This window comes from Apteryx mantelli, chromosome 1, assembly GCF_036417845.1.
Source record: "Apteryx mantelli isolate bAptMan1 chromosome 1, bAptMan1.hap1, whole genome shotgun sequence".
Classification (NCBI taxonomy): Eukaryota; Metazoa; Chordata; class Aves; order Apterygiformes; family Apterygidae; genus Apteryx; species Apteryx mantelli.
Window position 1 is genome coordinate 135,611,147 of NC_089978.1, and position 27,523 is coordinate 135,638,669.

Here is a 27,523-nt window from a genome sequence, read left to right on the forward strand (position 1 = left end):
TCTTTTAAAATAGGAGAAAACTCACAGAAATCTTCATTACAAGGATCATATTAAAATAAAGCAAAATCCTACATTCTTAGCATCTTTGTGATTCCAGATCAGGGCCATAATCTACTCATTCATTCTTCTATTATTTTATATCTCCAGTGACTTTGATTTAATTCATGTGGATCTAAACTAGAAAGCCCAGACTAGCCCATGGCCTTTTACATGGATCTAGGTCTCATTTGACGGTTTGTGTGGTGCAAAATCCTAGCTGGCAGCTCTCGAAATTTGGGGTTGCTCCAGATTAAGATCGTAGAGTGTCCTGCAGGACAGGCAGCCATTACAGCTACACCTATGGCTTCCCAGATACTGAAAGGTAAGAACATGTTGGATAAAATGAAAAACAAAGCAATAAAATATGTAACATACAGGATGAGGAAGAAGAAGACTGACTTTATGGCATCCATGTGAGCCTCTAAGCAGGGATCCCTGAAGCCAGTTGCATTATTTTGCATGTCTTGTGTGTCTCCACAGAGACCTAATCAGCAGGATACCTGAAACAACAAACACTGTCAAAGGCAAGGCTACGCCAGCTTTACAGAGAAGAATCAATAAAAACAAACTAGTTTTCATTTTGGCTCTCCTTTCTGAAAAGTTTGTCACAGTTAAAGGAGTAGTGAAGTTGTCATGCACATTGTAGATATCCTAGGAGAAAGGAAGACAGGTTGCAAAAGAAAAAAGAGATGATGTAATCAGCATCCAGGGCACAAAACCAGACATTCTTTGCTTCAGCCAGATGAAGAAAGACTGCGTAAAAGTGGCAACCTTGGTACAACAGAAGATGCTAAGCCAGGCAGCAAACCAGAGGCTGGAGTAGTTCAGGAACATAAAAACTATCTTGAAAGTTACAAACAAATTGTCCACATAATAGGAAGCTGCGTAGAACAAACTTAGGAACAAATCCAGCATCATCCAGGACTGCAAACAGAACCTGTATAAACTCAGAAAGATCATAATCATGTCATAGAAGGACAATATTTTGCTCCTCACCCAGCTAGTTGAACTGACAGCCAAGATAGTTCCATTTCCTAGAAGTCCTGCCATGGATTCAATTATAGCAATTATGAGAAAAATAAGAGAAAATAAAGTGGGCATAGCAACTCTCAAGAACTCACAATTTTTACCCAGCTTTTCATGGGCTCCTGAAAGCTCTAGATATACAGGAAAATGCCAATCTCAAGTAGCTTATTAGTGCTTGCTCACCTATTTATCTCAGAGGAAGAAGTCTCATAAGTGATTTATTATTTCACATTTGTTTGGTGATTAATAGCCCAGCTGCATTCTCTAAGCATGCAAATTGGATAAAGATTCAATTACTGTCTTTTCAGTTCAGAGAAAGGATTTGCATTTAAAGGGCTCAGATGCATTTTTAAGATTGCGTTGTACTCCAGTTTTCACAGATCACTCTGAATTTATGTATGTAAAGATGGAGAGGATATTCAAATGCGTGTATTTTCTCTCATGCTAGCATTGGACCCTGTTATAGGTAAATGTGACAAATTGACAACCACTCGGGCCGGGTTGCATAAATTCCAATTTATAAAATAATTGAGCAAGTCACAAGTAAGCAAAACAGCGCTGGGCGGCCGGGGAGTCTCCTGCTCCACCAACGGCGCGCGCAACCCCCCCCTCACAGTCTCCTTATATGAGATTCCAGTTCCGGGTATACAGGGCACCTCCTGTAACTTCTGCGGTTGTGCCGGCTGTTGCTAGGGGGTCTTCTTCAGCCCTCTGGTGGTCGTGGGGATGAAGGCTGGAGTCTTCCTCTGCATTGTGTGCCATATTAGGCTATCTAAACTAACATTGCCGCTTCGCTAGCTCAGCTCAATTTTCTCAGGCGGGGTACATGCCCCCCACCACAGGCTGTAGGATGTTCCCACAGATGTTCCCAAGGCTGTTTCTCGCTGATGTAACAAAATAGTACATACCACAATACAAGATGTTCCCAAGGCTGTTTCTCACTTTGATGCAACAAATTAGCACATATCACAGACCCGATGCCCCTCTCTGCTTCTCATTCATGGAAAACTTCTTTGAGGACGGCGGGAAAGAGCATTTCAATATCAGAAAGAGTATGAAATATAAGACATTTTCAGAAACAATACGATGAACTAAATTTTATACATAAACTCCTAAAACTTCTTAAACTTTTTTGAGGATCCTAAACCTCTTGGCATTGGCCTTGGGCATGTCCAGCCCAAGATGCTGCAGTTAACAATCTTCCACTTCCCTCACTTGTGCATCTGTTTGGTGAGCATTTTCATTGGGAGCACCAGGCCTGCAGAAAGACATTTAGAGCCTGGCTACTGTATGTTCCATTTTTCTTAATAAAACAAAAGGATACAGTAGACTAAACACACCAAATCCAGCTTCAGAGAAAGGCAGGGATTACACTGATTGGCAGTTTGTTCCTATCAACTAACTGATGAAGCAAGCCCACATTTTGTTCTTGCTGATCACTGTGCCATAATGTGGAGCTGAACTACTATGTTGTTTCATTGCTTTGACTGCTGATGGCCCACTTCTAGTTCCTGTTTTTATCTGCTCACCGTGCTCCAGCCTTAACTTGACCATCACTCAGATCCATCTTTGTAGCACAGACTCCTTTGCTTCCTGGCCTTTCATTTGTATATTAGTTCTACTAATCTTTGTTCAGAACTTTGGTTTAACATAATAGCAGGCTTTCCCAGGTTCTGGCCTCATTCTCTTTGAGGCTACAATTTGAGTTCTTGTCTGGTCTAAGCTGTCAGCCTTAGCACCCTGCCTCTTTTTAAAAGAAGAATGACTTAATGGTTGGGTGGCCAAGTAATTCACTCTGGCTGGAAGAGAATCTGACCCAGTGTCTCACCTTTCAAATAAATGTCCTAACTGCTATAAAGTGGAGGAGAAAGATCTAGGGTCCCTCACTCATTTCTCATGACAAAGAGGTATCTTAACTTCAGGAAATGATTTGATGAGGACATTACCAAGAAGAATAGGAGTCTCCCTACCTTGAAAAGGCACCTCAGTCAAGGTAAAGAGTACTCTAGGTAGGAGACTATCCATATACTCTTTCACTTAGCCAAGAGAGATTTGGGCATTTTCTTCCCTTTTCTTCCCTTTTCTTCCATTGTGTCTGTCTGACTTCCATGGTCACTGGGGTGCTTTCCCTAGCACTGGCAGAGGTAGAAGTAGCAGACCAGATGTCATGACATCCCAACACTGTGAAATACAGATATATCTAAGGTTATGCAGCAGCTGAACTGGTGTTTTTAGTACTGCAGTTTTTGAGCTCAGGTGTCTAATTTCTGTTAATGTTCCACTTTACATATATATATTTTTATTTTAGATTTGATACCTAAATCTCTCCCTGAATTGCACAATTTTCTGATACATCACTTTTGAGTTTATGGGAAAAACTTATCATGGATTCTTTTACATCAAGAAACAAAATAGATGTGCTTATACTGTGGCTTCAGGTCAGCTCCTCATGTTAATTGGATGTATTAAAGTGGTTGTTGTATAGAAAGTTTTTGTGTTTTCTTCTGTGTGTGGAGATTTTTAAGCATTATAATTTTCACTGCATGTTTGTTCTGTGTCCCCCAAATTAGAATCATGATGAATGGGAAAACTGAAAATTATTTTACCGAAGTACTCCACTGGTCCATTTCGCTCTACTCTTCTGCAAAAACACAGAATTCTCCTGAGGAATTTACATGAAAATCTGGCATTTAGCATTATAAGATCTGGACATGTACAACTATGAGAGAAAGGGCACAAGTGTTAAAAGAATAGAATCAGACTCTTGTTCCCACATGGCATGTGCATGCTTTGAAAATTCTATTCTACTTGCTAAATGGAGTGAATTCAAACACTTTCCACATGTAAGAAGTACAATTGTAAAAGGAAGAGCTCTTCTGAGTGAGTAGACAGGTTGAAGTTTAGTTAAAAGATTTGTGAAGGATGTTTTATCTAGTATAAAACATTGAGGAAAGAGCAGAAAGCATTTTCAGAAATGAAGACGTACAAATTGATGTCAGTGGTAAAATAGAAGAGGTGGGAGGTTCTGGGGAGAGCAATTTTAAAATACATTCTGCAAGATCATTTCTTTGTGCAACTTGAATTTAAAAATACTGCAACGCATTCTGTGATTGCCCAGGCATTATAATGCTGCTTTAGAGGTAATAATTCTTTGTCCAGTCTTCTGTGGTTTGCTTCTTTTGCTAGTTTTGCAGTTGTGATAGGTGCTAGTTTGTTACATCAAATCGGGAAGTGATTTTACGATGAAACTAGGCGCTAATTACGGGCTAAAACCACAACAACCTGGAATGAGGGCATGTACCCCGCCTGAGATAATTAAGTGGAGCCAGCGAGGCGGCGATGTTAGTTTAGATAGCCTAATATGGCAATGGCGAGGTCACACAGTTGTAAAATATATGCATGACCTGAGGGTCACCACACACAACGCAGAGGAAGACTCCAGCCTTCATCCCCACGACCACCAGAAGGCTGAAGAAGACCCCCTAGCAACAGCCGGCGCAACCGCAGAAGTTACAGGAAGTGCCGCATATACCCGGGGCTGGAATCGCATATAAGGAGACTGTGAGGGGGGGGGGGGGGATCGCGCGCGCCGTTGGTGGAGCAGGAGACTCCCCGGCCGCCCAGCGCTGTTTTGCTTACTTGTGACTTGCTCAATTATTTTATAAATTGGAATTTATGCAACCCGGCCCGAGTGGCTGTCAATTTGTCGCGTTTACCTATAACACAGTTTTCCAGTAGTCTGTCAGACATCACAGTACTCCAAGAGCAGGTGTAAAAAAAGGCAGAGTTAAGTTAAAGCTTCTGACAGCAGCCACAGAAAATCCAAAGTATATAAAATGTACATCAAATTACTGTGGTTAAAACTTTAGAGAAACATTTAAACAGGGTAGACAAAGCACTTGAAAATTATTATGCTATTTTAGCTGAACAATTCTCTCGTAAGGAGTACAGAAAATACATCATAGAATTGAACATTCATTATTTATTACACTGCTTAATTCCTACATGTTAGGTGATGAGACTGAAGGCTAATCACCATAAACACAAAGGCTTGGTGAGTTTTTAAGAGGAACAATGACAGGCAGAGCTACCCCAGTAGCCAAATCAGTGAAAACAGAGCACCCTGAATGGACTACTCTTAGGGCTATCAAAGGAGGACAACTGGCCCATTGACTGAGGTGTGAAACCCAGGGACATCAGCCAGCCACAGAAACTCCTTCCCTGGAATACCTTGAAGAATAAAAGGGGTTATTGCCTACAGGGCTATAGGATTCATTATGGGAGGCAGGTGGAAAAGCATTTTTAAAATAGTGTAAAGCTTACTATGGGCTATTTTAAGCGGACTGTGGGAATCTGTGAGACTTGCTACAGGGTGTTTGGAGGAAGGACCAAAGGTGGGGAAAAGGAGGTATCACGGTGGATTGGGAGGAACAAGCGTGAGAAAATACATGGGAAAGGGGATAAGGGGGATGGCTGAGTATAAACACGTGGCTTGCCAATACATTTGTCTGATTGAACCCTGCACATGATCACCACAGTCTATCTTTTTAAATGCTGTTCTTAAATATTTTCCTGGGTGAGCATGCTTTCTATTCTGTGTGTGTGCATGTACATGTGTTTGAGAGGTCTAACTGCCAGTAACATTAGCTATTTATAGTGGTCTATAGGTCTGGTTGCCAGCAACTGCAGAGACTGGGCTTATTTTGTGTGTATTTCCCTAGGGAAGTTCAATCATATGTGCATGGATGAATATATGTCTATTTTGCTGGTGAAATTCAAGCTGGAATAGCCAGTAAGTAGGGTGAGATGTCTGGGAACCACCAACCAGAGAGACCATAAGTTTTGGGACCAGATACTGGAGAGACAAGGGGTCTGAGAGTAGGCTATTGGAAGGACCTTTGGTTGAAGCTAGCTACCAGAGAGAGCAGGGGTCTGAGAGTTGGCTATTGGAGAGACAAAAGGTTTGGACCAGCTACTGGAGAGATCCGTTTGTATATGTGTGTTTGTAACAAGAAGATGTCCGAGTACCAGCACCTGGAATGGGGCTGCAAATCTCAGGGGCTAATATATTGTGGTCCCAGCAACTGGGGAGAACAGGAGATCTGGGGCCAGCTACTGGACAGATTGAATGTCTAAGGCCAGCTACTGGAGTGATCCACATTGTGTGTGTAGATGTGTATATATGCATATATGTGTACGTGTGTGTGTGTGTGTGTGTGTGTGTGTATGTACATATGTTTGTGTATATTTCTTTGCCAGAGATGAGGAATGGGATCAGGCCATCTGTGCTGGTTAGGTTTGTATGAGTGCTGTGTGTTTGTGTGTGTGTTGGTAAAGTACTGTTTTCTGCATGTGTTGATCTGCGTGGCTGGCCTTGTGTGTGTGTATTCTGAGTGTGTGTGTTTTTGTGTGTTTCCATACATGTCTGTTGGGAGTATGCGTTGCTACCAGTTGGCCCTCAGGAAAACAGAGCCACGGCATCCTTGCATCAGGCCACAGGGCTCATCAACCTCTTGCAGTACAATCCTTAGATTATGCAATCCAATTTAAAAAAGAAATAGTGGATGTGAAGAATGCTTTAAACAAGAATCATAACTATTATCTATGCTGTGGTTGTTTCAACACAATAGATTGGTTCCACATTTAGTGGAATTATGTAGTAATTTACTAATGTCCAATTATTAACAGACTACAGTACCATCCTAATAGTACAAGTTGTTAATGCAGTTATAGTGTTGGACACAGATCATGTCACCAAATTGCTAACAAAAATATTCTTAATTTAGTTTTGGTAGACTATTAGAATGTTATAATTCATACCATATGTAACAGTTAAACTACTGTTCTTGCAATTGTTTCATGTAACTTTCTATTGTCCTGGTGATCTATTCTAGGAAATTATCTTTGTTTCCATGGTTCAGAGGCCTCGAGTGACTCACATCCATACTACTCATTGCACAGCTCAAAAGCGGGGCCAACCCTACTCTGTCTGGTATCTGACTGGCCACTTGACTGACACTGCTGCCTTTCTAGCTGCTGTTTCTTCTTTTGCTGCTGCTGCATCCTGCTCAAGAAGCATCTAGAAAGTACTGAACAAGTCTCTTTCTCCAGGAAGGGGCCAAGTGAACTGCTGAAGTGTAGATAAGTGACTCTCCTCTTTCAAGGGTCAAATTGTGTTGTGCACCTGGGAAAACCAGCTGGAAGTGCTGAATTTTGACACAAGTAAGGTCACCTTCAAGGTTCTACACAGGGAGCTAATGCCTGCCACCATGTGCCAGCATATCACATTCTGGGTGCCAACACCTACGGAGAAGAGGGTCTCCATTGCATTGTAGAGCCTTACTATTTTGATGCTGATTGCTAGGCAACAAATTTGGAGTCCAGGATGGAGGTCTCCCAAGCCATCTTCCAGACTGGCTACCCATGAGTCATTGCACTGACGACATCACAGAGGTCATGCTGGCATTAGGCCAGCCTTAACTCTCCAACTGCATGGAGACAAGGTTCATATCCCTGTATGCTGTTTAGAGAGAGCCTACTATCAGCACATGGACTGCAAAAACTGTCCCATCTTTCTGCATGTTCTGATCAGCCCCAGAGGGAGAATTATGGATAGAGCATAGGTTACATTGGCCATATATGTCAGGGAGCAGCAGGAGTGGCTGCTCCATAAGGGAAAGTGACCAGGAGGTGAGCATCACAACAAGGAGGGCAGAGGCAGTGACCTTCCTGTCAGAGGTGCAGTTCCACAGTATCTGAGCAAAGATAGCATAACTATGGGTCAACTAGGGTCAGTCAGCAGTCCAGTAATTGCCAGACAAGTCCATAGTGGTGACACAGGTTCAAAATCAAGGTAGGAAGTCAAGTCTGCAGATCAGGGTCTGGGTCCAGATCAGCTAAGCACATAGAAATGCACAGGCATAGCTGCAAGATAGTTCAAATAGAGGCCAAGGGCAGAAGCCCAGCTTTAGAGCAGTTCCTGAGAAAAGGGGGAGCAAGCACCCACTGAAGCTTCTTGCATGTCTTTGATTCAAGCTCAGACAACTGCACTGTGAGAGTTGGCCCTGAACCCAGGTAGCCAAAATCCCAAGAGCAGTAGAGAGGTAATGCACTCAGGACAATATGCACTGTGGCAGTTCCTGGGAATTCTGTCAATGAGTCCATTCCAGTACCATTTTTCTACCATCCAATGGTTAAAATGCATGATAGCAGTGCTGTTCTACATAGATAAATCCCAAGGGTTTGACCAAGAAACAGTATGTTTAAACAGAATTAACCACCACAGTAGAAAGGTAGTTGTGTACATAAAGTAGTTAAGTAAGTGCACAGGGCTGTTTAGTTTTTCTTTTAGTGTGGTGTGGTGGGGCATTCAGCATTTAATAATGCCTCATAGTTATGTAGGAAATTCTTTAGTTAATTTCAAAATATGCCACATTGCTGGAAAAATATGAACGTTTCCATTTTTACAGATGCACTGATAAGTTAGCAGTTCACTCAAGACCACACATTAAGTCAGAATCAAGCATGGGAGTGGAACATGAAATTTCCAGAATCCTGAATTTAGACCTTAACCACTGAAACACAGTGTAATAGCTTGAGAGTCTGAATGGAACAAAAACGGTAAGGAAAGACTTAAAATGACCACTTAGTAGAAGCAGAGATCAAGGAAATGGAGGTTTCTCCTCAGCAGTGATGATGTCACTTTTTTTTTTTGGAAATACGTCAATACCCTCTGTATTTCACAGGCATTATTTGTGATATTGCAAAGAGCTGTAGTAATATTGAAGAGCTGTAGTATTAAGTATGATCTGAAAGACAAAGCAGAACACAAGATTTGGGGACTGAACAGGAGGGAAGAATTTTTTTGACTGAAGACACTGATATCTGGTCCTCAGTGGTAACCAGTGGTAAATAGTATGGATATACAGCTGTCCAATACAATATTGGAAAACAGTGTTTTTGCTGACACCTGCTAAAGCATGGCCAATGGCCTTGGATTTGTTATAACATCTAATTTAACTGTAAATACTATGCTTTTTCATAATTTCTTGTTGTGGTGCTACAGTTAAATTATGAGTGTTGAGACAAGTCTCTGAGTTCATTAACTTTTATACAAATGACTATTGTATTTTAATAGTCATAACTCAAGTCAGCTTAGTCAATAAGTAATAGAATAGCTAAAGTGTGCATATACTTGACCTCTCAAGGTCAAGTACCTGCAAAAAGCATACATGCACGTGGAGGGTTTTATCACTCATTTCCTGTTGAAGGCTCTTGGCAGAAAGTACTGCCAAGTCAGAAAGTACTATCCACGTGCCTATGTGCCCTCTGTTCTGCTACTTAGGGTTATTAGGTTGTTTTTAAAGTGTGTTAGCTTATGCTTAGCACTTAGTCTAAGTCAATTGCCTGTTGGCAAGGTGTCAATTTTCTTGTAAAATCCTTCTGGGCTTTCCCTCTTTTTTCTTGGAGATTGTCCTGCTCAACTTTTGTCCCTCTAGTAACAGAGCCTCTAAAAGGCTCCTAAGGATTTCCAGTGCTACTTAAGAAACTAAGTCAATTGCTTTCTTTTGCTGTTCATAAACATCTTTTTCTGCAACACAAGCATCCTGTGACAATATTTGGTATTTGCAGTGATTCAAAGAGCTTTGACATAATTGCTGTTTCTATTGTTCATTCTGCATTCCTATTCCTACACATCCAGTTCTCAAAACCCCTTGCTTCCTTCCCATATGTAATACTAACTTTTGCCAGATGAACAGTGATACCAAGTAGGGAAAAATTAACTCCTCTCAAGCCCTGTCCTTCACTAATTCTTGGTTTATTAACAGGTACACTATGAGAAACTTACTTTAACTATACTGCTTTATGAATTATTGGTCATGACTACCTTAGGGACATAGATCTCTCTTGAAATGTCTCTTGAAATGTCTCTGTGATGGAAGTGATTGACTAATACTACTAGTGGAGTAAACAAAACTGACATGTTTTCAAGTCTGGACTCCAAAGAAGTGCTTTTCCTCTACAGTTTTGCTCCGATCAGAAAAGCAAAATAAAAAAGCAACTGTATTATGTAAGTATTCAACCAAATCGAATTTATAATAGACTTAATACATGGGTGTGATTCTCACCTGACAGTGCTGTTACATCAGGACAACTGTTTCAACAACAGTGATGTTATTCCTCAAATACACTTACACCGGCAAAATAAGAATATGAACTGATTTGTGGGTTTTTTTTTTTTGAAACTTTGATGTTTTCATTTTGATTCATAAAGTATCATTTCACAAAATTTCAAAATCAATAACATCAGAGTTACAGAAATGCTGTATTTCTCTCCCCATGTTCTTTTTCATCTACTGTTTAAAAGTATACATCCCAGGAAACAACTAATTCAAGACAACCAGCTTAAATTGCTCTTGTAATTGAAAAGTAACTCTGTTTAAATGGCATAATTATGATTCCAATTTATGATTTTCTAGTGACTCTGCATCAGAAGAGCTTACTTTACTTGTGAAATGTAATTGTTTCTGCTTGTCAGCCCTGTAATCTCTGAAATTCAAGGCCCTTTTCTCCTCACACATTAACATCAGCACTCCTAGCTTAGGTTATAAAGCTTAATTCTATTTTACTGTCACCTGCACAGCTCCTTAACCTGAGTTTGCCACAAATAGAAGTCAGTGAACAATTCCACACCTGATGCACAAGAACATTCATTTTGTCTCTCATCTGAACTAAAGATCTGTTTACTGTGTAAAAACAGTAAAACACATGATGTACTTGTATAATTAAATTCACCACTTTTGATTCTGTTGAATATGAAGAGGAACATTTATTTTTCAGTGACTTTTCAGGATAAGAACTGAGTTTTAGAGCAAGTATCATTTCAAATCAGCCTGTAAACAACTCTGAAACACAAAGTATGCTATGTGTAGGTAGATATACTTTAAAGAACCATAGAAAATGATTTGTTAGGATGTGTTTCTGGAGGTGGTGCACTGTGAAGAAACAAGAACAGAGTTGGTACACACTCCGCAATTCTAATTGAGTCCCCCTAGCTGATCTGATGGGCACAGACATTTCATTTACCTCCTTCTTTGCTCAGCTTCTCTGTCTATGGCTTGAAACAATATTTTTCATCTACTGCACTTGTAGCTTTCTAAAACCCCTTCAGAGACAAGGATTTATTTTATCCTTACAGCAGCTACACTGCCTGCTATTGAGGAGACATGTACAAATGTGTCTGCTTATTCAGGGATTATATTTTTGTTCTTGCTTGTCCTCTTTAATGTAAACTAATAGTTTCAAAGGATAGGGTTTGCTTTTCTGAATGGAAAATGATGCCTCAGGGACATCTTGGCATGGTTTCACAATTATACCTAATGTGTAAAAAGCTATGCAACTGTAAAGAATCTTTGTTAATATAAATTTTTACTTTATTGCATGGAAAAAAACTTCAAGTTCTCACTAGTACAGTAACTGCAACACACTGTAAATTCATTCATCAGCAATAGCCTGAAGTGATACAATATAATATAATTAAGTTTATTTATTCTTAGAAATTGTGCCCAGTGAAGCAATAAAATGAGATATTAAACTAACATAGAAAGTAATGCAAGACATTCGTGTAGGGCAGGATTATGCACAGGGAAATTGCAACAAAATAAAGGTAACTGTTTTATAGTTTCAGCTACAATGTCTTCTCCTGCCATTTTTACTTTTGATCCCTTCTCCTTTTCTTGGATTTCACGCCCAATCCTCTCTACCCTGTCTTCATTCTCAGACTTTCTTTCTCCAGGACCTGAAACCAACCCCTTTTATTTTCTATCATCAAGACTGCCCTTCCTGTTTAGTTCCTGATTCACATACCCTCCAGCCACTCTCTCCGCTCAGCTTCCAGGTCTGAGTATGCTCTTCCTTTTGGGTGGACCGATGAATCTTTAGTTTGAAGGACCCACACAGGTCAGGCTATCTCACCTTTTCTGTCATAATCTTTACCAGATTCACCCAGCTAACCAAACTACTACACACGAGCTAACCCACTGTTACAACCTCTTTGGCACCTACCGTTTGGTAGGAATTACCCCTCTTCCTGGCTCCCCGAAGCTAGAGCCTCTCTACTCATTGTGGTGGTTATAAGTGTCAATGATTTTTCTGCCCTTCTTCCTGGTTAAACATAAAGATGTACCTGGTGAACTGAAGGCAGATGAGAGAGCAAGCGTTTGGTGGAAGAATAGGTTGTTATTAAAAAAAAAAAAAAAAAAGCTCCCATATGCATATGTGACTCAGAATCTCCAAGAATGTCTTTGCCCCTGGAGGGATCTCTCTGTATCACCCATGGGATGACTAGAACACACTGCTAGAAGCTGGACAGACAACTCCAATTCTGGGCTAAGACGAATCTCTCCTGCCATCAGTCCTCCCATCCAAAGTGGAAAACATTATGGCTCTCAGGTTATCCTGCTTTCAACTTTCTGGACTTTTCTAGCTCTCAGTAAACTCTGGCAGTGCTACAGTGTTCTGATGTTTTCAAACCAAATATTTGCTTTTGATGGTTGCCAATACCTTTATTAACCTCTGGCAGACAGTCTCTCATATGAATAGGCACTCTCTTCATGTTGCTTTAATCCACAAGCCACACTGATCACTGGTACCATCATCTTTTTGTAAGTGATAGCCTTTCCACATTAGTTTTCAAGATGGCCAGTGAAATTGATATTGCTACATCACATTTTTATAATGTTTGTCCATATACTACTTTTCATTTATTTACATAAAGATGACATTTTTTGTGCAGTTCATGATATACATATTTTTGGAAGGTTTCACACAACTTAGAAGATCAAATTCAATGTCACTTCAGGACAGTTATTAAGAAAATACTTTTCTGAAATCTGCCTAGATTCACAACCATCTTGAATGTATATGCAATGTCTGCAACATCTGCCAAACACACATCAATGAAGTTCTTAATAATTACTTATTTTTATGAACCATACCTCTATTTGATTCTAAAGAACTATCTAAAATATAATTGACATTAGATATTTTTATGTGTGACAGCCGGAAGGCATGTCTAACACTGTATACTTTTCCATGTGTTGATCAGTGTTAGACTTGAAAGAGCTCATGTGTTGTATAAGGAAGAGGAAGAAGTCTGAGATTCTTTCACAGAGGAAAAAGCCAGAGGTCCTCTCACTAACTTTTGGACTTAAGAGGGCAGAACTGTCATCTGTGCCTCAGAGATAAGAAGGGAATTAGCTGATAAGGACTACTTGTGACGTCTCCCCCTCACACCACCTCAACTCCTCTTCCTACCTCAGTAGTTAGAAAAAGTATCCAGAGAAAACTTTTTGTCTTTCTTTGTCTTCACTTTCAGTAGTTGATAAAGGTGTCTTCAAAACAACTCATGTGCTAGCAGGAAAAAACAGCATCACAAACACAGCAACTTTCAGTGCACAAGATCCCCAAAGCTTTGTAAGCTGTATATTCAATAAAGACATCAAGCTGCACATTGCCAACATGCAATCTCCTTTGGGCTAAACCTTTTTCATGACTTAAATGCATATACAGACATTACATTGTTCTGCGGTGCCTAACCTGAAGAAGACTTCCATACCCAATTTGTTGTGTGGAAAATGTAAGGTATGTTTACATGGTTTATTGCTATCAGATGCAAATGTACTCTGTCCTTACTCTAAATTAGATAGATGCAAACAAGCTCTGCTTGAAAAGGCACACAGCTACAGTGTGAAAATACTGAGCTTCAGCTAATGACCTGAGTCAAACAGATTTTTATGAAGTGTGGGACATGCAATTTTTGGATAAAATATGGCTTATACCTGGATGTCTCAGAGCACAAGCATAGAGATCATATCTATGTGCAATGAATATGTAGATATAACTTGAGAGAGAGAGATGAATTTTGGAATAAATAAAAGATTTAACGTCCTGATTCTCTCTATAATGGTGCCACTTTCCTATTGAATTATTCAACAAACCCTGTTGCAGCAGAATGCTATTCATGAGCACTCTCTCCAGCAGAAACTAAGAGTGTCTGTTAGCTCCAGTATTCAATATTATGGTCTGTGATGACTTAGGAGAGGGAACATCAGTTCCTGCATCATTTATACCAGTTCTTGCAAGACAGCTTTCTCAACACCACAGCACCACTGGAACATGTACTAATTCAAAGAGTAGTGTTCTTCATTGAAAAAGTAGCGCCACTTTCTGAAACATCCTATGCACACTTAAAATGAGGCTGTGATCCAAGTAGTTTTCAAGAGATGTCCTACTTAGTTTACAAGGTCTGGAAAAACTGACCCATATACATACACATTCAAAGTATTTCTAGATAGTATGTGGAGGAGGATCCATATGGTGTAGCAACAACAATGTAACTTTTTGTCAACTTAAGTGGTAAAATTACATTTAACCATGAGGAGGCAGAGAATCTGTTTAAAAGATACTGGCTTATGAAACCGTATTAACTCCAATGACATCCCATCGACATATTGTCCAAAAGCTTTCTTGGTCTTCTTAAGTTTCATTTCAAAACTGAATATCTCTGAGGTTTCATTTTTACAACGGTTGAACAGTTATATACCTTTTGACTTCAAATAAAATCATCAGAGTCCAGCATCTCTAAAGGGCAGACTCCTCTTGCCTTATGTTGTGTATGTTTGTAATAGTTTGTGTTAGCTCTTTTCCTTTAATCTGTGTAGTCATCTTACTTTTGTTTAAGAAAGAAGTGGACAAATCTCAAGAAAGGAGATTAATTTTTCTTTAAAAGGCAGTTAGTGACTAAATTACTATGGAGACCTATAGTCTGGGATATTTGCTGCAGATCAGAACTGGCCATAATTGCTTAGCCAAGGTTTCGTTACTCCATTTTAATTTAAATTACACTGTGTTCAGAATGATCATAGCCACTGTAAAATCCAAAAAGAAATAAATCCCTTGCCCAGAGAGCTTATAAAGCCTAGATACTGTTCACTAGAGAAGAGAGGTAAATTTAACTTCATTACTTAGAGTTTGTGAGCTGTTAAAAATCTAATTATGAAGATGGAAAAGTTCAAACACATAGGTGACACAGATGAATAAACTGTATATTGCCATGAACAAATTTGTCCAGTCAGTTCATAAAGATACCTCCACTGTAAAATCACCTACAGTTAAATCTAGTCAGCTCTCAACATACATTTTCATACCGGTTCTGTGTCTATACTAATGCAACTAATGAAAAACATTTTTGAAAGTGAGCTAGAGCTGTAGTTACTGTAAGAAAAGATGTAAAACATGAAAGAATGGAAAAGTTACAAAAGAAAAGGTGGAAGAAATACATGAAATACTTAAAGATGTGTTAAAGCAAAGGATTACAGGGCAGAAATTTGTTACATAATTCCAGTTCCTCATTCAAGCTCTCAGTTTGCATAAAGATCTGGAATTGGACCAGCTATAAATTACTTTAGGCCACAATGAGCAAAGCGCCTTTGCATCTGTTGGACAATTTGGATCACAGCAATGCCCTTACCAGTGTAACAGGAGTTGAGACTACCTGGATGTTTTGTCACTTACACTAAGTCAGGCCTCAATCATTTACTTGAGGAGTATTCGCAAAGTAAGCTGAAGGGAGCTGGCCTATTGCAAGGAAAGTGTTGGGTCAGCAAGGACCTTTTTCACACCAGGGTTGTTTGGTAAATGTAGAAATATACAGCTACCAGTGACCTAAGAGGTAGAAAGAACTGGGAATAAGTAACTGGCTTGAGCCACATAAGAAGTCTTTTGTCACACTATAATCAAAGTAAGATGTTAGGAAATTATGCAAGTACTTCGGGGATAAGGAAGTAATCTGACTGGTGGAGCTGGGAAGAAGATTTGGATTTTAGAAAACAGACCAAAAATTAGGGAAGCACTGAACAAATGAATAGCCATCTATTTATCTTCGGATTAGTGAACCAAGACACCATAGTCCCCTGAGAGACTAGCCAGGTGGGGAGGTAAATAGTCCTGGCCTGGCCTTCTACTTGTTTCGGTCATTTTGTAAGCTGACTCCAGACTGGTCCCCACAAACTCTCTGCAGCAGGTCTCAACTGTGAACTTCCACCACTCAGTTTCTAAGGTCTCAGGGAACTGATCCTGGTTCTCAGTCCTTAAAGTAAGGAAACTTCCCTCCTAACTCTTTCCTATGTACATCCTTAGGGAAGCAAAGACACACAGGCTGCAATCTCCTGAGAAGCAGCAAACAGTGGAAATAAATCATTAATCAATGATTTTTTTTTTTTAATGTCTCTCAGTGTAAAAGAAAAGAACCAGAAGTGGATTTGTGTTGCCTCTTAAATGGATTTTTGGGTGCAGCTGAGAGAGCAAAATGAAAGTCAACACATCGGCCTTTCTCCTGGGGGAGGAGCACTAGGATCCAAAACCCACATTATCTTGCAATAGACAGAGGCCTCCAGGCCCCAGAGCAGCAGGTTGAAATAGGCTACTAGCAGTAGGAATATCAGAGCAAAACAGGCTTGTTGGGTGTGGAGGGTAGTAGGACTGTTGAAGCGAAAAGAAGCAGTAAATAGTTGAGAAGAAAGGCTGGGGGAGATAAGAGAATCCCATACTTATGTTCAAAAAGTTTTCCCTGTAGCTTCAAGAGACAGAAAGACACAGGAGTCCCAAGGAAAGGCAGAAGAGAACAATAAAACCGGTTTTATGAGAGGGAGGGGTGTTAGGGGGAGAAAGTGGGTGGAGAGTTGCAGAAATGTGTCCATTTCTCTCCCTCTCTCCCATTTTCTTTAAGGGCATTCTTCACTAAGCTTTTTCTCTCTTTTCTCCTCCCCACAGCAATCAGCCAAGCAGGGAAAGAGAGATTGTCTCTGATCTCAGCAGCGTATCTTGGGCACGGGAGACTGATGGTAAACAAGTAAGCAGAGGTGAGAGCTGCGGTAACCACAGAGGCAAAGCCTGCTCAGTGAAAAGAATGAGGACTCTTCCAGAGGTAGGGAATGGCTGTCTCCTGGTATGATGAGTCACCTTTGTTGCACCCACTCTTTTTCTTCTCCTCTCACAGCTATGCTACTTACAGCCCTAGGGAATTGGAACAGTTGATTTTTCGAGAGTTGGTATCCAGAAAAGTCCTGCCCAGCTCTCAGAATTAGTGATGTGGGGTGTGGCATAAGGACCTGGGACTTCTTGCCCTCTGTATTAGTCATCTTAAAGGCCATCCAGATGTTTTAACTACTTCTAATAAATAATAATAACAGTCTGATTGTTTTCTTCTTATGTTGTATCCTCATCTTTCAACAAACAAATTATTTTCAGAAACTCTTTATGTAGAAATATGTGCAACTTTCCCCCCCCACAAATAACTGTGAGTGAACATGGTATAGTTTTCTGAATGCCAGAATGACATGGCAAGGCTAATTTCTCCCCATGTAGTATGGTGCAATTTACCTGATTTGATGTCTCATATAAATAGAGCCAGTAAAGCATTAATTGCACATTTACAGACAACACACACTGAGCTCTTAGCTCAGGGTTGCTAAAATGCACAAGATATTCAAATACAATAGATCTAGTAATATTTGTTATTGTAACTAAATTATTTAAAAAAAAGCTTATTTTGTTATATTGTATGCTGTTCAATGCTGCAAAAGCTGTGGTTTTATTGCAAATGGTCATTCACTTCATATTTATCTCAACTGCATTTTGCTGGCTTAAGAATTTGCGGAAATGTTTGGTTTGTATATACATTTTCATATTCCTGTAAGAGAAGTCATCAGTCATAATTTTAAATAGTTATTGGCTCCTGCTATGCTTCTGACTTTTAGTAGTCCAGACCATAATGCATCAAACTTTCTGTTTCACATGTTAGCAGGTATTTTAGTTTCAACACACGCTTAAACATCTTGAATGGAATATAATATGCTTAATTTTATGTACTTAAATGATTTGCTTACAGAATATAGATTTAAGAAAATGCTTAAGTTCTTTGCAAATTAGTCTGAAAACATGTCATCCACATGACTAATGTGATGTACATAATTTGGGCAACAGTCAGAAGTGAGTAATTTGTGAATAAGCTACTGGCTGAAAAATTATACCCTTAAATTGCCTGGCAAATAATTATGAATAACAGCTCCAAATCTCCCTGCCCTTGATCTCTTTATTTCATTTGCTTTTCCTCAAAGTTAGATGCTCAGTGCTTCTTTTCTGCAACAGTACAGAACACTGGTGAAATGTGAGGTGAGGGAGAACTGGGCCAAAGGACTTAAACCTCTCTGCAGAATTCAGGACTGGCTCACAAACAGAAAGAAAGAGATGTTGACAGAAAGTCAGATTCTTTACCTGATTCAGCTGCATCAAACAGTTCTTGCTTTAATCAATATGGACTCTGTCCAGATTCTGCTAGCCTAAGTCATGCTCTCAATTTGAATTGGATGATTCATGGCATAGACTATCGCAACATAAATTCAGTTGTTCATTTTGCAATCAAGAGGACAATTAGAAATCAGCTTTTAGTGATTTTACAGGCATTTGATCTCACAAACTTAGCTACAGTGAAGCTTTTTAAACTTCAGCACTTGCACATTCTTAAAAGAAAAGCATGGAAGAACTGAAGCTATAATGGAAATAACATTCATCTTCAGCTTCATGCAAATACTAACTTCTTGCTTACTCACAAACAAAGCCCATATGGAAGAACTTTGTCAGAGGTTAAAGGCTCTTTATTCTCTTCCATAGCCTCCTTCAAACCATTTGCTTGTCTCTTTATGTCAGGCATGTTGGATAAGGCAACCAAGCTATGAAACATGCCACAAAAAGTGCTTCTGTTTCTTACGAACTGTGTAACATTTCTGCATTCTCTTCCCTGAACATTTGTATAGCCCATCTCCAGTTCCATCTAGTTAAATCCATGCCTCCTTGACCACGATCCACTGAATTTGGAAGGGCTCTGTAATTTGTTGCCTCCATTCTGAAAACCAGTTAGTTCATTTATGGCATAAAAATAAGATTCATAGTAGACTAAGAATCTGACAGGGATATTGCCTAGGTTAGTGTCTTTATCAGTGTACTGAAAGAGCAGTATGTGTCTATGTGGATTTCTCCAAGCTGTTGTCCTGACAAGGATATAAAGTATGATTTCCTTCTTCTTTTTCTCTATTTATATAGGTCCAGAAGTTCTCTCAAACCCAAACATAGTGACAAAGGCCAGATTAGAAAGACATTTCTTAGGGAAGGTGAGGTGCTTGAAGAACACTTTTTATCTTATGACTCACAGAACATAGACCTTAGAATCCAGTTTCTGAGCAAGAAATATACTACCAGCTTACATTCCCCTGTCTGTTCTCTCATGATATGCTATAAGCTGCTGTTCTCAGCTAGGTACCTGCACACTTCTCTAGTTGTTTCAAATTGGAGTCTTGAGGGGGAAAGTCTAGTTTTCTTACAGTTTTTTAAAAATCTACTATTTATTTAATGCATTTTCCATTTCAAAAAGAATATAATGCATAGGCTTGATGTAGACCTACAGTTAACCAGAAGTTCTGCAGAAATTGCAGCGACAGTCTTACAGTATTCTCATTTCTCAGCTTCATTAATATCTGCACAGCCATGCCATTCAGTATTTGAAAGAGAGAAATAGATATCCTCCGATAAAATGAGACCAAAGAACTCCAAAGTTGTATATACTTCATAATTGAGATAGGCCAGATTTTCAGTATGAAAAAAAGCAAGTCTGTTGTGATGGAGAAGTCATGAGCATAGTGAACGATTTAGGTGAGAGCTGAAGGCTTACACATCAAAGGATACTTGTTCTTCCCCCTTTTCAGCTGGACAAATTTTCTTTCCCTCTCTTCCCTGCCTTACTCTCTAAGTGGAGAGTAAAAGCTAAAATGTTTTACTGCAAGGGTTTATGAAAGGAATTCAGATTTCCTCCTTTATGTTCCCCACAGTGTACTGTATGTACAGTGCCAGTATGGTCATGTTTTGTATTTTGCACCTTTTAACGCCAGAGTTCACTTGTACGTACTTGCTCTCCGCTTAGTTATTCTGTATCCTGCTTTATGTAGTCAGAAATAGGATTTTAAAGGGACAAAGGCAGTTAGGCATCCAATCCTTGTTAGAAGTTTTTCAGGAATCAAGTAAGTTGCCATTTGCTTTTGAGAGGCCTCTATTAGTGATCAGAACAACTGTGTATTTGAAGGATGTCACATATTAAGCTCTGCTTTTCTGTTTATTTCTGTGTTTTCTGTTCTGTTAAAGTTTTTATATAGGAATCCCCACCACAGTGTCTGAGCATCCTCCAGTAGTACATTAGGCAAGATGATTAACGGCAGACTCATTCATTTTCCTAGCCTTTCCTCATGGGAAGGGATATACGCTGTGAGGTGCTTCATTTCTTGTAGGGTTTTGCTTCATTTCTTCTTGTTATTTTTGTACAGATCATGTGTTCTGTTTTTATGGTAAAGAAGTTAAATACTGAGCCTGATGACAAATGAAGTTTAAGATAATCTTTAACTGCTTTGTGTAAGGGAACAGCAAGGACAGGCAAAGGAAGATAAACTGGGAGGTGAGAGTCCATGACAAGGCAAGCAAGGAGCAATGACCTTACCTATAAGGGGTGCAATCCCACAGTACTGGAATGAGGGGAGTAAAGCAGGTCTGGTGACGGTAGCCAGGCTCAGCTAAGGGTTTAGATCATCAGGCAAGTCCATAGTGAGGAGGTAGGTCCAAGGTCAAGCCAGGAAGTCAAGTCTGCAGGTTAGGGTCAGGGTCCAAATCAATGGGGTACACAGCCAGGTGAAGGCATGGTTTTAATGTCTCTGCAGCATATCTCAGATAGAGATCAAGCACGAGAGCTGCAAAAGCAGCTTCCGAGTGAAGGAGTAGGTGCCTCCACTGAGGCGTCTTCTGTTTTTTCCTTAGAGAGTTCCAAGAACAGCCAAGGTTCCTCAAATATCTTTCTCTTATCAGAGATCTGGCCTTAAGCACTGGAAGCTAAACTCCTAGGAGGTAGGGAGTGCATGCCAGGCCCTGACCCTGTGGCAGTCCGTGTGAGAGTCTCAAACTAGCATGTCTATCAGCTCTCATGCCTACTAGAGTTACGCCTTACTTGCTATACTCTTTCTTCCCTATCCCTCTTCCTCGAGGCTTTTCTATTATCTTCTCTTTGTTTTTTTTCCCTTCTGCCTCCTTTTCCTCACTGTATATTATCATCCAGTCATTCCACATTTTGTTTTTCAGTTCTTTCACTTTCCTTACACCACCAGCTTCCATTCCCATGTCTGTTTTCTTGTGATATGTTGTTCTCCTCCAGGTATATGCACATCAAAATAGGTGGAAGCAGTGGACGCACACAGTAAATTTCATCTTATTGAACTTATTTAACTTTTAGGAAAGCAGCCTAACATAGTCATATAGCTTTCTTTGTAGTCAACGGAGAAAAAGATTGATCTCTCTGGATGATGCTTCAGCTTCTCCTAAGACAGATGTCTGAAATAGAAGGGGTACTCATAAGGTGCCTAGGTTCCTCCACTGCCTAAAAAGGCAGACCTAGATTACTAAATACAAATAAATTTAAGTGAGATAAAACCTGACTGTATATAAGATATCATCTGTGACTTGCAGCTTACAGCAGTTTTTAGAATGTGATAAGTATTTTCTCTCATGTGAACTGGACTCCAAGGCTTAGGATTCTAGAGGATCTCAAAGGAAGGTTGGCAAACTGTAACAGAGATGCTGAGCAGTCATTTCTGCAGCCACCAGGCACAAAAAGGCTTTGATACCTCCAGGAGGTATATGCAAGGTGATCCCATAAACCAGAATATAATTATGGGAAGACAGGCCCTCACATAGAAAGTTTTATGGTTTTCAGATGCACAATTTTTAATGTTGTGCAATAGCTATATCTGCAAAGCAAAGGAAATGAAGGAAGTGAGGAAACCTCTGGGAATAGACTCACCTTGGAGACTTGGACCATTATAGTGCTCTAGCACTAGTCCCATCAGTCATTTCCCATTGAAATAGGTGAAAGTTAGAGTATTTGACCAGTACTAACTTTAATAGCAATTTTTCTCTCTTCATTTTTTTCTGCTTGTCTCATTTTCCTTCTTCAGACTTGTGACCTGGAGCTGAGAGCAGATGCAAAGAAGGAGCGATGTCTTCAGGGGAAAAGCCTACTTCTGTGTGCACTGCTTCTCAGTATTGTCCTGGGCTTTATGTTGCTTATCACCCACATAATGATGAGCTGTGGTCTAGGTATAATACATGATATCCTTTTCCCTGCCTCCTCATCCACCCCATTTATAAGACCCTTTCCTCTTATATCTCCCTCCAGTGCTTACGGGGCTTAGCATCTGTGTGAGAATCAGACTTTCAGAATCTCAAGTAAACTTAAGAAGATATTAATTGTAAACAAGGTATCCTCTTTGGCCTCCTCCCTGGGTTGTAGCTCCTACTTGAAGCTCTTCCCCCTCCAATTCTCCTCCTTTGTCTGCCTTTTAATATGCTTGGGCCCACCTTTGAGGGAGAACAGCATTATACTCCCCAGCAGATGGTTTTTTTTGAATCTCGTGCTCCTGACCTACAACTTCTGTGTGATACTGTAGCATCTTGCTCTGTCTGTAGTTACCTCCAGGAAACTGGGACTGAATCTGAGGTTTGGTGCTCCTCCACTTTTCCATCCCTGACTTCATAAGTCTAGCCCTAGTTTTCTAGCACCAACCAGTGTAGTCATATTATAGAGAGAAAAGTCAGTCTCCTGCTCAATGGGGGAGCTGTGAAGAGAGACCGGAAACATTCAGTTCCCTTTCAAATTCACTAAACAGTTATTTGCGGAATGGTTCATGTACACATTTTAAACTTATCTCCTCTACCTTCTCTGTGCTATGTCCTTCTCTTGTTTCATGTGTTGACACCATCAGTAGCTTCTTGTTTATATTTGGCCAAATCAGTGAATGCTGAATCAGAGAACATACATTCAGAAGGCAGAGTAATCCAGTTTGTGACTGCCTAGATAGTATCAACACAGGACACCAGCTCTGGACTGACAGTCTGTCCTTTATTTACAGAATCTTCCTTATAAAGTGCAAAAGCAATCTTCCCATGAAGTCAAAGATAGCACATGCTTTATTCCATATTCAGCAAAAACTTACAGGGAATTCAACACTCCACATGCAAAGAGTTTCTACCAAAAATAAATCTTTTGAGCGAAATGTCCCACAGATAACTCCTTCTCATTTTTTGTTTGGAGTTGTTCTCACTCACCATTGTTGCTGCTCAGTTCTCTCCTGTTTTCTTCCTGAGCAGGATCCTGTGATGCTGAGGTGGGTCTTGCACTGTTGGCCAGACTCTTGAATTCTAGGAATGACACAGTAGACCCCTGTAAGGATTTCTACAAATATGCCTGTGGCAGCTGGGAAGGCAAACACTCAAGCAGAACCACAGAAGAATCACTAAATGTCTTTGATGAGCTGTTGGAAGAAAACCAGCTGATCCTGAAAAAACTTTTAGGTAGGGACAGGAGATGATTGGTGTGTTACCTTCAGCATCTTCCTCAGTTAAAGCTGAGAATACTGATAACTAAGAGCACAATCATTCCCAGCAGGGACTGATTCCAGTCTCTTCACTCTTCTATCATTACAGGTACAGATATTTTCCAGAACATGTCATATTATAATAGCCACATTTCAAACATTTCAGTTCCCTTTGCTGAGTGTTATGGAAGTCACACTCCAAATTCTGACAGAAAACCAAGCCATTTTTCTGTTGCCTTGTGAAAGTAGCCCCTTTGGCTGTCTTTGAATCTATACTCTGGCCCTGTCCTGACTCCATGTTGGACTGAAGCCTAGATATGAACCATCTTCCTGTTATACTCCAGTTTCAATGCAAAGACACCCATTTATCTGTCCTCAGGAAGAGTCATGGCAAACACTGGAAGATCTCTTGCTCTATATGCCTGGGGGAACAGGATACTTCATGCATTCTGACATGCCCTAGCAGTAGTCCAGGCACAGATATAAGATGTGGACATTGTTTCACAACGCTGGATGGATTTCTAGAAAATAGAAGGCAGTTTTCTCCTTATTCATAGTTAGAGTTCCTTTAGCTTGGATGGTCACAGATTAACTTTCCTGTTCCAAGGGTTCAATAGTAGTGACCAGTGTGGATGTATTTGTTGAACTGCTCTGAATCACAGTGCAATGTAATATTTTATTATATCCTTTTTCTGCTCTAATACTGCCCTGGCTTTCTTAATTGCTGCTTTTGTAGTTTTTTAATCTACTCTTTTTCTCAGAGGCCCCACCATTTGGGGTAAGAAGCTCAGCTAAGGAGAAAGCAATCTTGTTCTATCAATCCTGCATGGATACTCAACGGATAGAATCCCAAGGAACTCAGCCACTGAAGGACCTCCTAAATCAGGTGAATGTTTGTTATTTTCTCTCTCTACAGAAGTTAATTCCTGTAAGGAAAAGGAAAGAGTGAAGTGTTGACTAGATATTCCTGTATTTTCTATATTCCAGATATTCCTATATTTTTTTTTCCTATGCATTTTGCTAGCATCTGGCCCTGAAATAAGCTGATGGTTCACAGCCCAACTTCTAAGTAATATAGCTTCTTGCTTTAAATGCTGTCTCCCAGATTTGGCTTTCTGGCACCATGTCCCTGAATTTTTCCTCATGACTTTACATGTTACTTTAGGATCAAACAACAACCAAGACTATAGAGAGGGTAGCACTTTAAATCTCAGAAGCTCAGTTCAGTAGGATACAACTTACAGGTCAGGGAACATCATGCAAAATGGGTGAGATTTTGTGTTTAAGATCTGATAGCCATCCACTACTGTAGGCTTCGAGAAGGCTTGCTTGAAGAAGAAAATGCTGCTCTTCCCAGGCTGAGTACCAGTGAGGGGTATCCCTCTTCCTTTCAGCAAGGGGCATTTATGCTCTGTCTCCAAGGAGGATGGAGGAACCTTTCAGCAGAAGGAACAGCAACTGCAGACCCACTTGCGAATCTGCTGTTAGGGAGGTGGGACCCTTAATCTAAAGGCTTTAGAAAAATATGACCTCTTTCCTCTTTCACTCCCTTCTTTCCTGTATACCCTGTTCTGTTGATAATTATCATCCCTTTTCCCTGCACTGTGTCATTTTGCAGCTTGTCACTTTGCTTAAGTGAAAGTGACAGGTCATTTTAAAGCCAACAGGGTGTGTAGAAATCTTCAAGGATTTCACCTGTTGCCCTTTGCCTTATTTTTTCTCAGTTGTCATAATGACTGAGCTCACAGGAGTGAAAAAAAATTTGTAAATACAGATCAAACAAGTATATTTTTCTCCTGCTGTCATGCTGCCTTTCTCCCGCTCTAGGTTGGTGGATGGAATATCACAGGCATTGGGAAAGCAAAAGATTTTAACAAAACTCTTCAGACTCTCATGGGCAAATACAACACCTTTCCCTTTTTCAGAGTCCTTGTGGGACCTAGCCCTTCTGACCCAAACACCAATATAATTCAGGTGAGTGCACTGAGAAAATAGGACTATCAGGAAGCACTGGGAATAAAGAGTCAGTTACACAGCCAATGGGATCCAGGCTCGCTCACGTTACTTCTGTGTTCCTGTCTGAAAAAATAAAGTTTCTTAAAATTTTCTGTTAACTTCTTAATTTTTAATTATCTAAAAAACCCCTTTGTATCTTCTGGAAAATGAGGAGATGATGAAGAATAAATTACTTCCTTTCTCTCATCTCTTCTGCCTGGCCAGTGTAGATTGTATTTTGTCGTGGAAGGAACTGGTTCTTCTTACATGCCTGGGTATGAGTAGTGCAATAATGGTGCAACAGTGCTATTGATACAGTGCTACTACTATTAGTACTGTGTCCCATATAGAAATATTTGACAATGTGACTTACATCTGAATGCCAGTCACAACAAATTTAAGCGATTTATAACAGTTGACATTTCAAATTCTGTGACACAGAAATAAACAAAGCCTGCTGAACATATTATTTTCAAGTTTCCAGTGTTCTGGAAATAGTCAGATGTTTTTCCTTCACTCCTTTTGCAGATTGACCATCCTGAGTTTGAGATGCCACCTGAGAATAAATTCAAAGAGAAAAAAAATTATCTTGAGGTAACATATCAGAGGCTGAAGCAAGGTAAAAATAGCTGTTTGGTGTAGGGATCTCCTTGAATTGCCTCCTGGTTCAGAATGGCCTGTTTCCATGGGGTATGGACAGTGACCTCTAAAAATGTTTCTAGAAGGGATTTGTTAAAAAAAGTGTACTTCATTAAAAAATTATTTTGTAAAAGGTAGCCTAATTTTACCTGACAGGTTTTAAACTTCCAGAAAGAGCTTGTTATAAGTTTAATGTGTGTTTGCTAAGTAGTATGAATCTAGGCTTCCCCTTAGGTTTCATCTTGAGTAAATCTCTCAAAAAATTTTTCTTGTCCACAGTAAGGCTTTATAACCTATTAATTAAAATGTGTGTGTATTGGGGGAGGGGTAGCTAGCCTTTTAAAGCTAATTGTAAAAGTTTTAACCCTAAGCTGGGGAAAAAAAAGCTCTTTGACCTTGGGAGTCATTGCAACAAAGTTTATTTCATCACAACCTTCTCATTTTTCTGAACTGCATAAAAACTGAGTTGATCTCAGTTTCTGAGCCTGACTCTTCCAGGAGAGTTCTTAAAAAATGAGCCTGTTCACTCATCACAAACATTTCCTTGATAGCTCATGAAAGCAGAAGCAAGAATCTGCCATTTCATCTGCATTCAAAATACTGACTCTTTGTATCACTGTCCACTACATTTCTCTCTCTATTCCAGAGGTGGCAGGCCTGCAGCCCTGAAATGGTACTGGTATTTAAAATGATAGTAAGGTGGGACAAAAATAAGATTATTATTCGTTGGGAATTCAGTGTTCTTCAATGAGAAAGCAGCTGTGCTCAGCAAACTGTGTTCAACATAAAGAATTAGATAAGAATTTTGCAGTGAAAAAGACAGGGGCAGGACTGAGGCAGTTTTGACAGACTGAAGCTTATGTGGTTGAGATAGATGGATGGATGGATGGATGGACGGATGGGATGACTTAATTTCAGTCATGTTTCTCCCACTGGTCATGTGCTCTGTGTTGCAGGTTCTCCGTGTGTATCTCTCATATTTGGAGAAACTAGGGCACCTACTTGGAGGGACACAGGATGTTCCCCCTGACTCCTTTTCCCTTATCTTGTCCTTCATCTCTAACCTCCAGCGAGTTGTCACGCCACTGCAGGAGAGACAGCAGAGAGGGATGCTGTTCTATCGCACCACCATTAGGGAGCTACAGGTATTCATATCTGGAAGATCCGGACCAAAAGAGATATAAGATACCTTGTTTAGATGCCATTTCCTTGCAACTTATATGTGGAATCTGTTGAACTCTCATGAGCTCTCAATAACCCATTAACTTATTGTCTCTTATTGGTAGCATGTTGGGTTTTTC

The 27,523-nt window shown here is 40.0% G+C and overlaps 2 protein-coding genes across 11 annotated transcripts in view; one reads left to right on the forward strand and one right to left on the reverse strand.

The window, feature by feature from the left end:
- Positions 1–206: 206 nt before the first annotated feature.
- On the reverse strand, positions 207–1,140 carry LOC106497232 (taste receptor type 2 member 40-like). The gene is given in 2 exon segments (XM_013958073.2): positions 207–501; positions 503–1,140. Coding segments are annotated over 2 exon segments (933 nt in total).
- Positions 1,141–13,629: 12,489 nt separating this feature from the next.
- KEL (Kell metallo-endopeptidase (Kell blood group)) overlaps positions 13,630–27,523 on the forward strand; it is a 35,556-nt gene continuing 21,662 nt past the window's right edge. For 6 of the 10 annotated variants that reach the window (XR_010885434.1, XR_010885438.1, XR_010885440.1 and 3 more), the window contains exons 1-7: positions 16,542–17,050; positions 22,170–22,311; positions 23,362–23,565; positions 24,350–24,474; positions 25,416–25,562; positions 26,112–26,177; positions 27,179–27,367. Coding sequence is in view for 7 of the 10 variants with exons in the window: in XM_067303628.1 (XP_067159729.1) it covers positions 17,033–17,050; positions 22,170–22,311; positions 23,362–23,565; positions 24,350–24,474; positions 25,416–25,562; positions 26,112–26,177; positions 27,179–27,367 (891 nt within the window). In the remaining 3 variants the exon portion in view is untranslated. The other 4 variants (XM_067303618.1, XM_067303608.1, XM_067303644.1 and 1 more) reach the window with 4 other exon arrangements.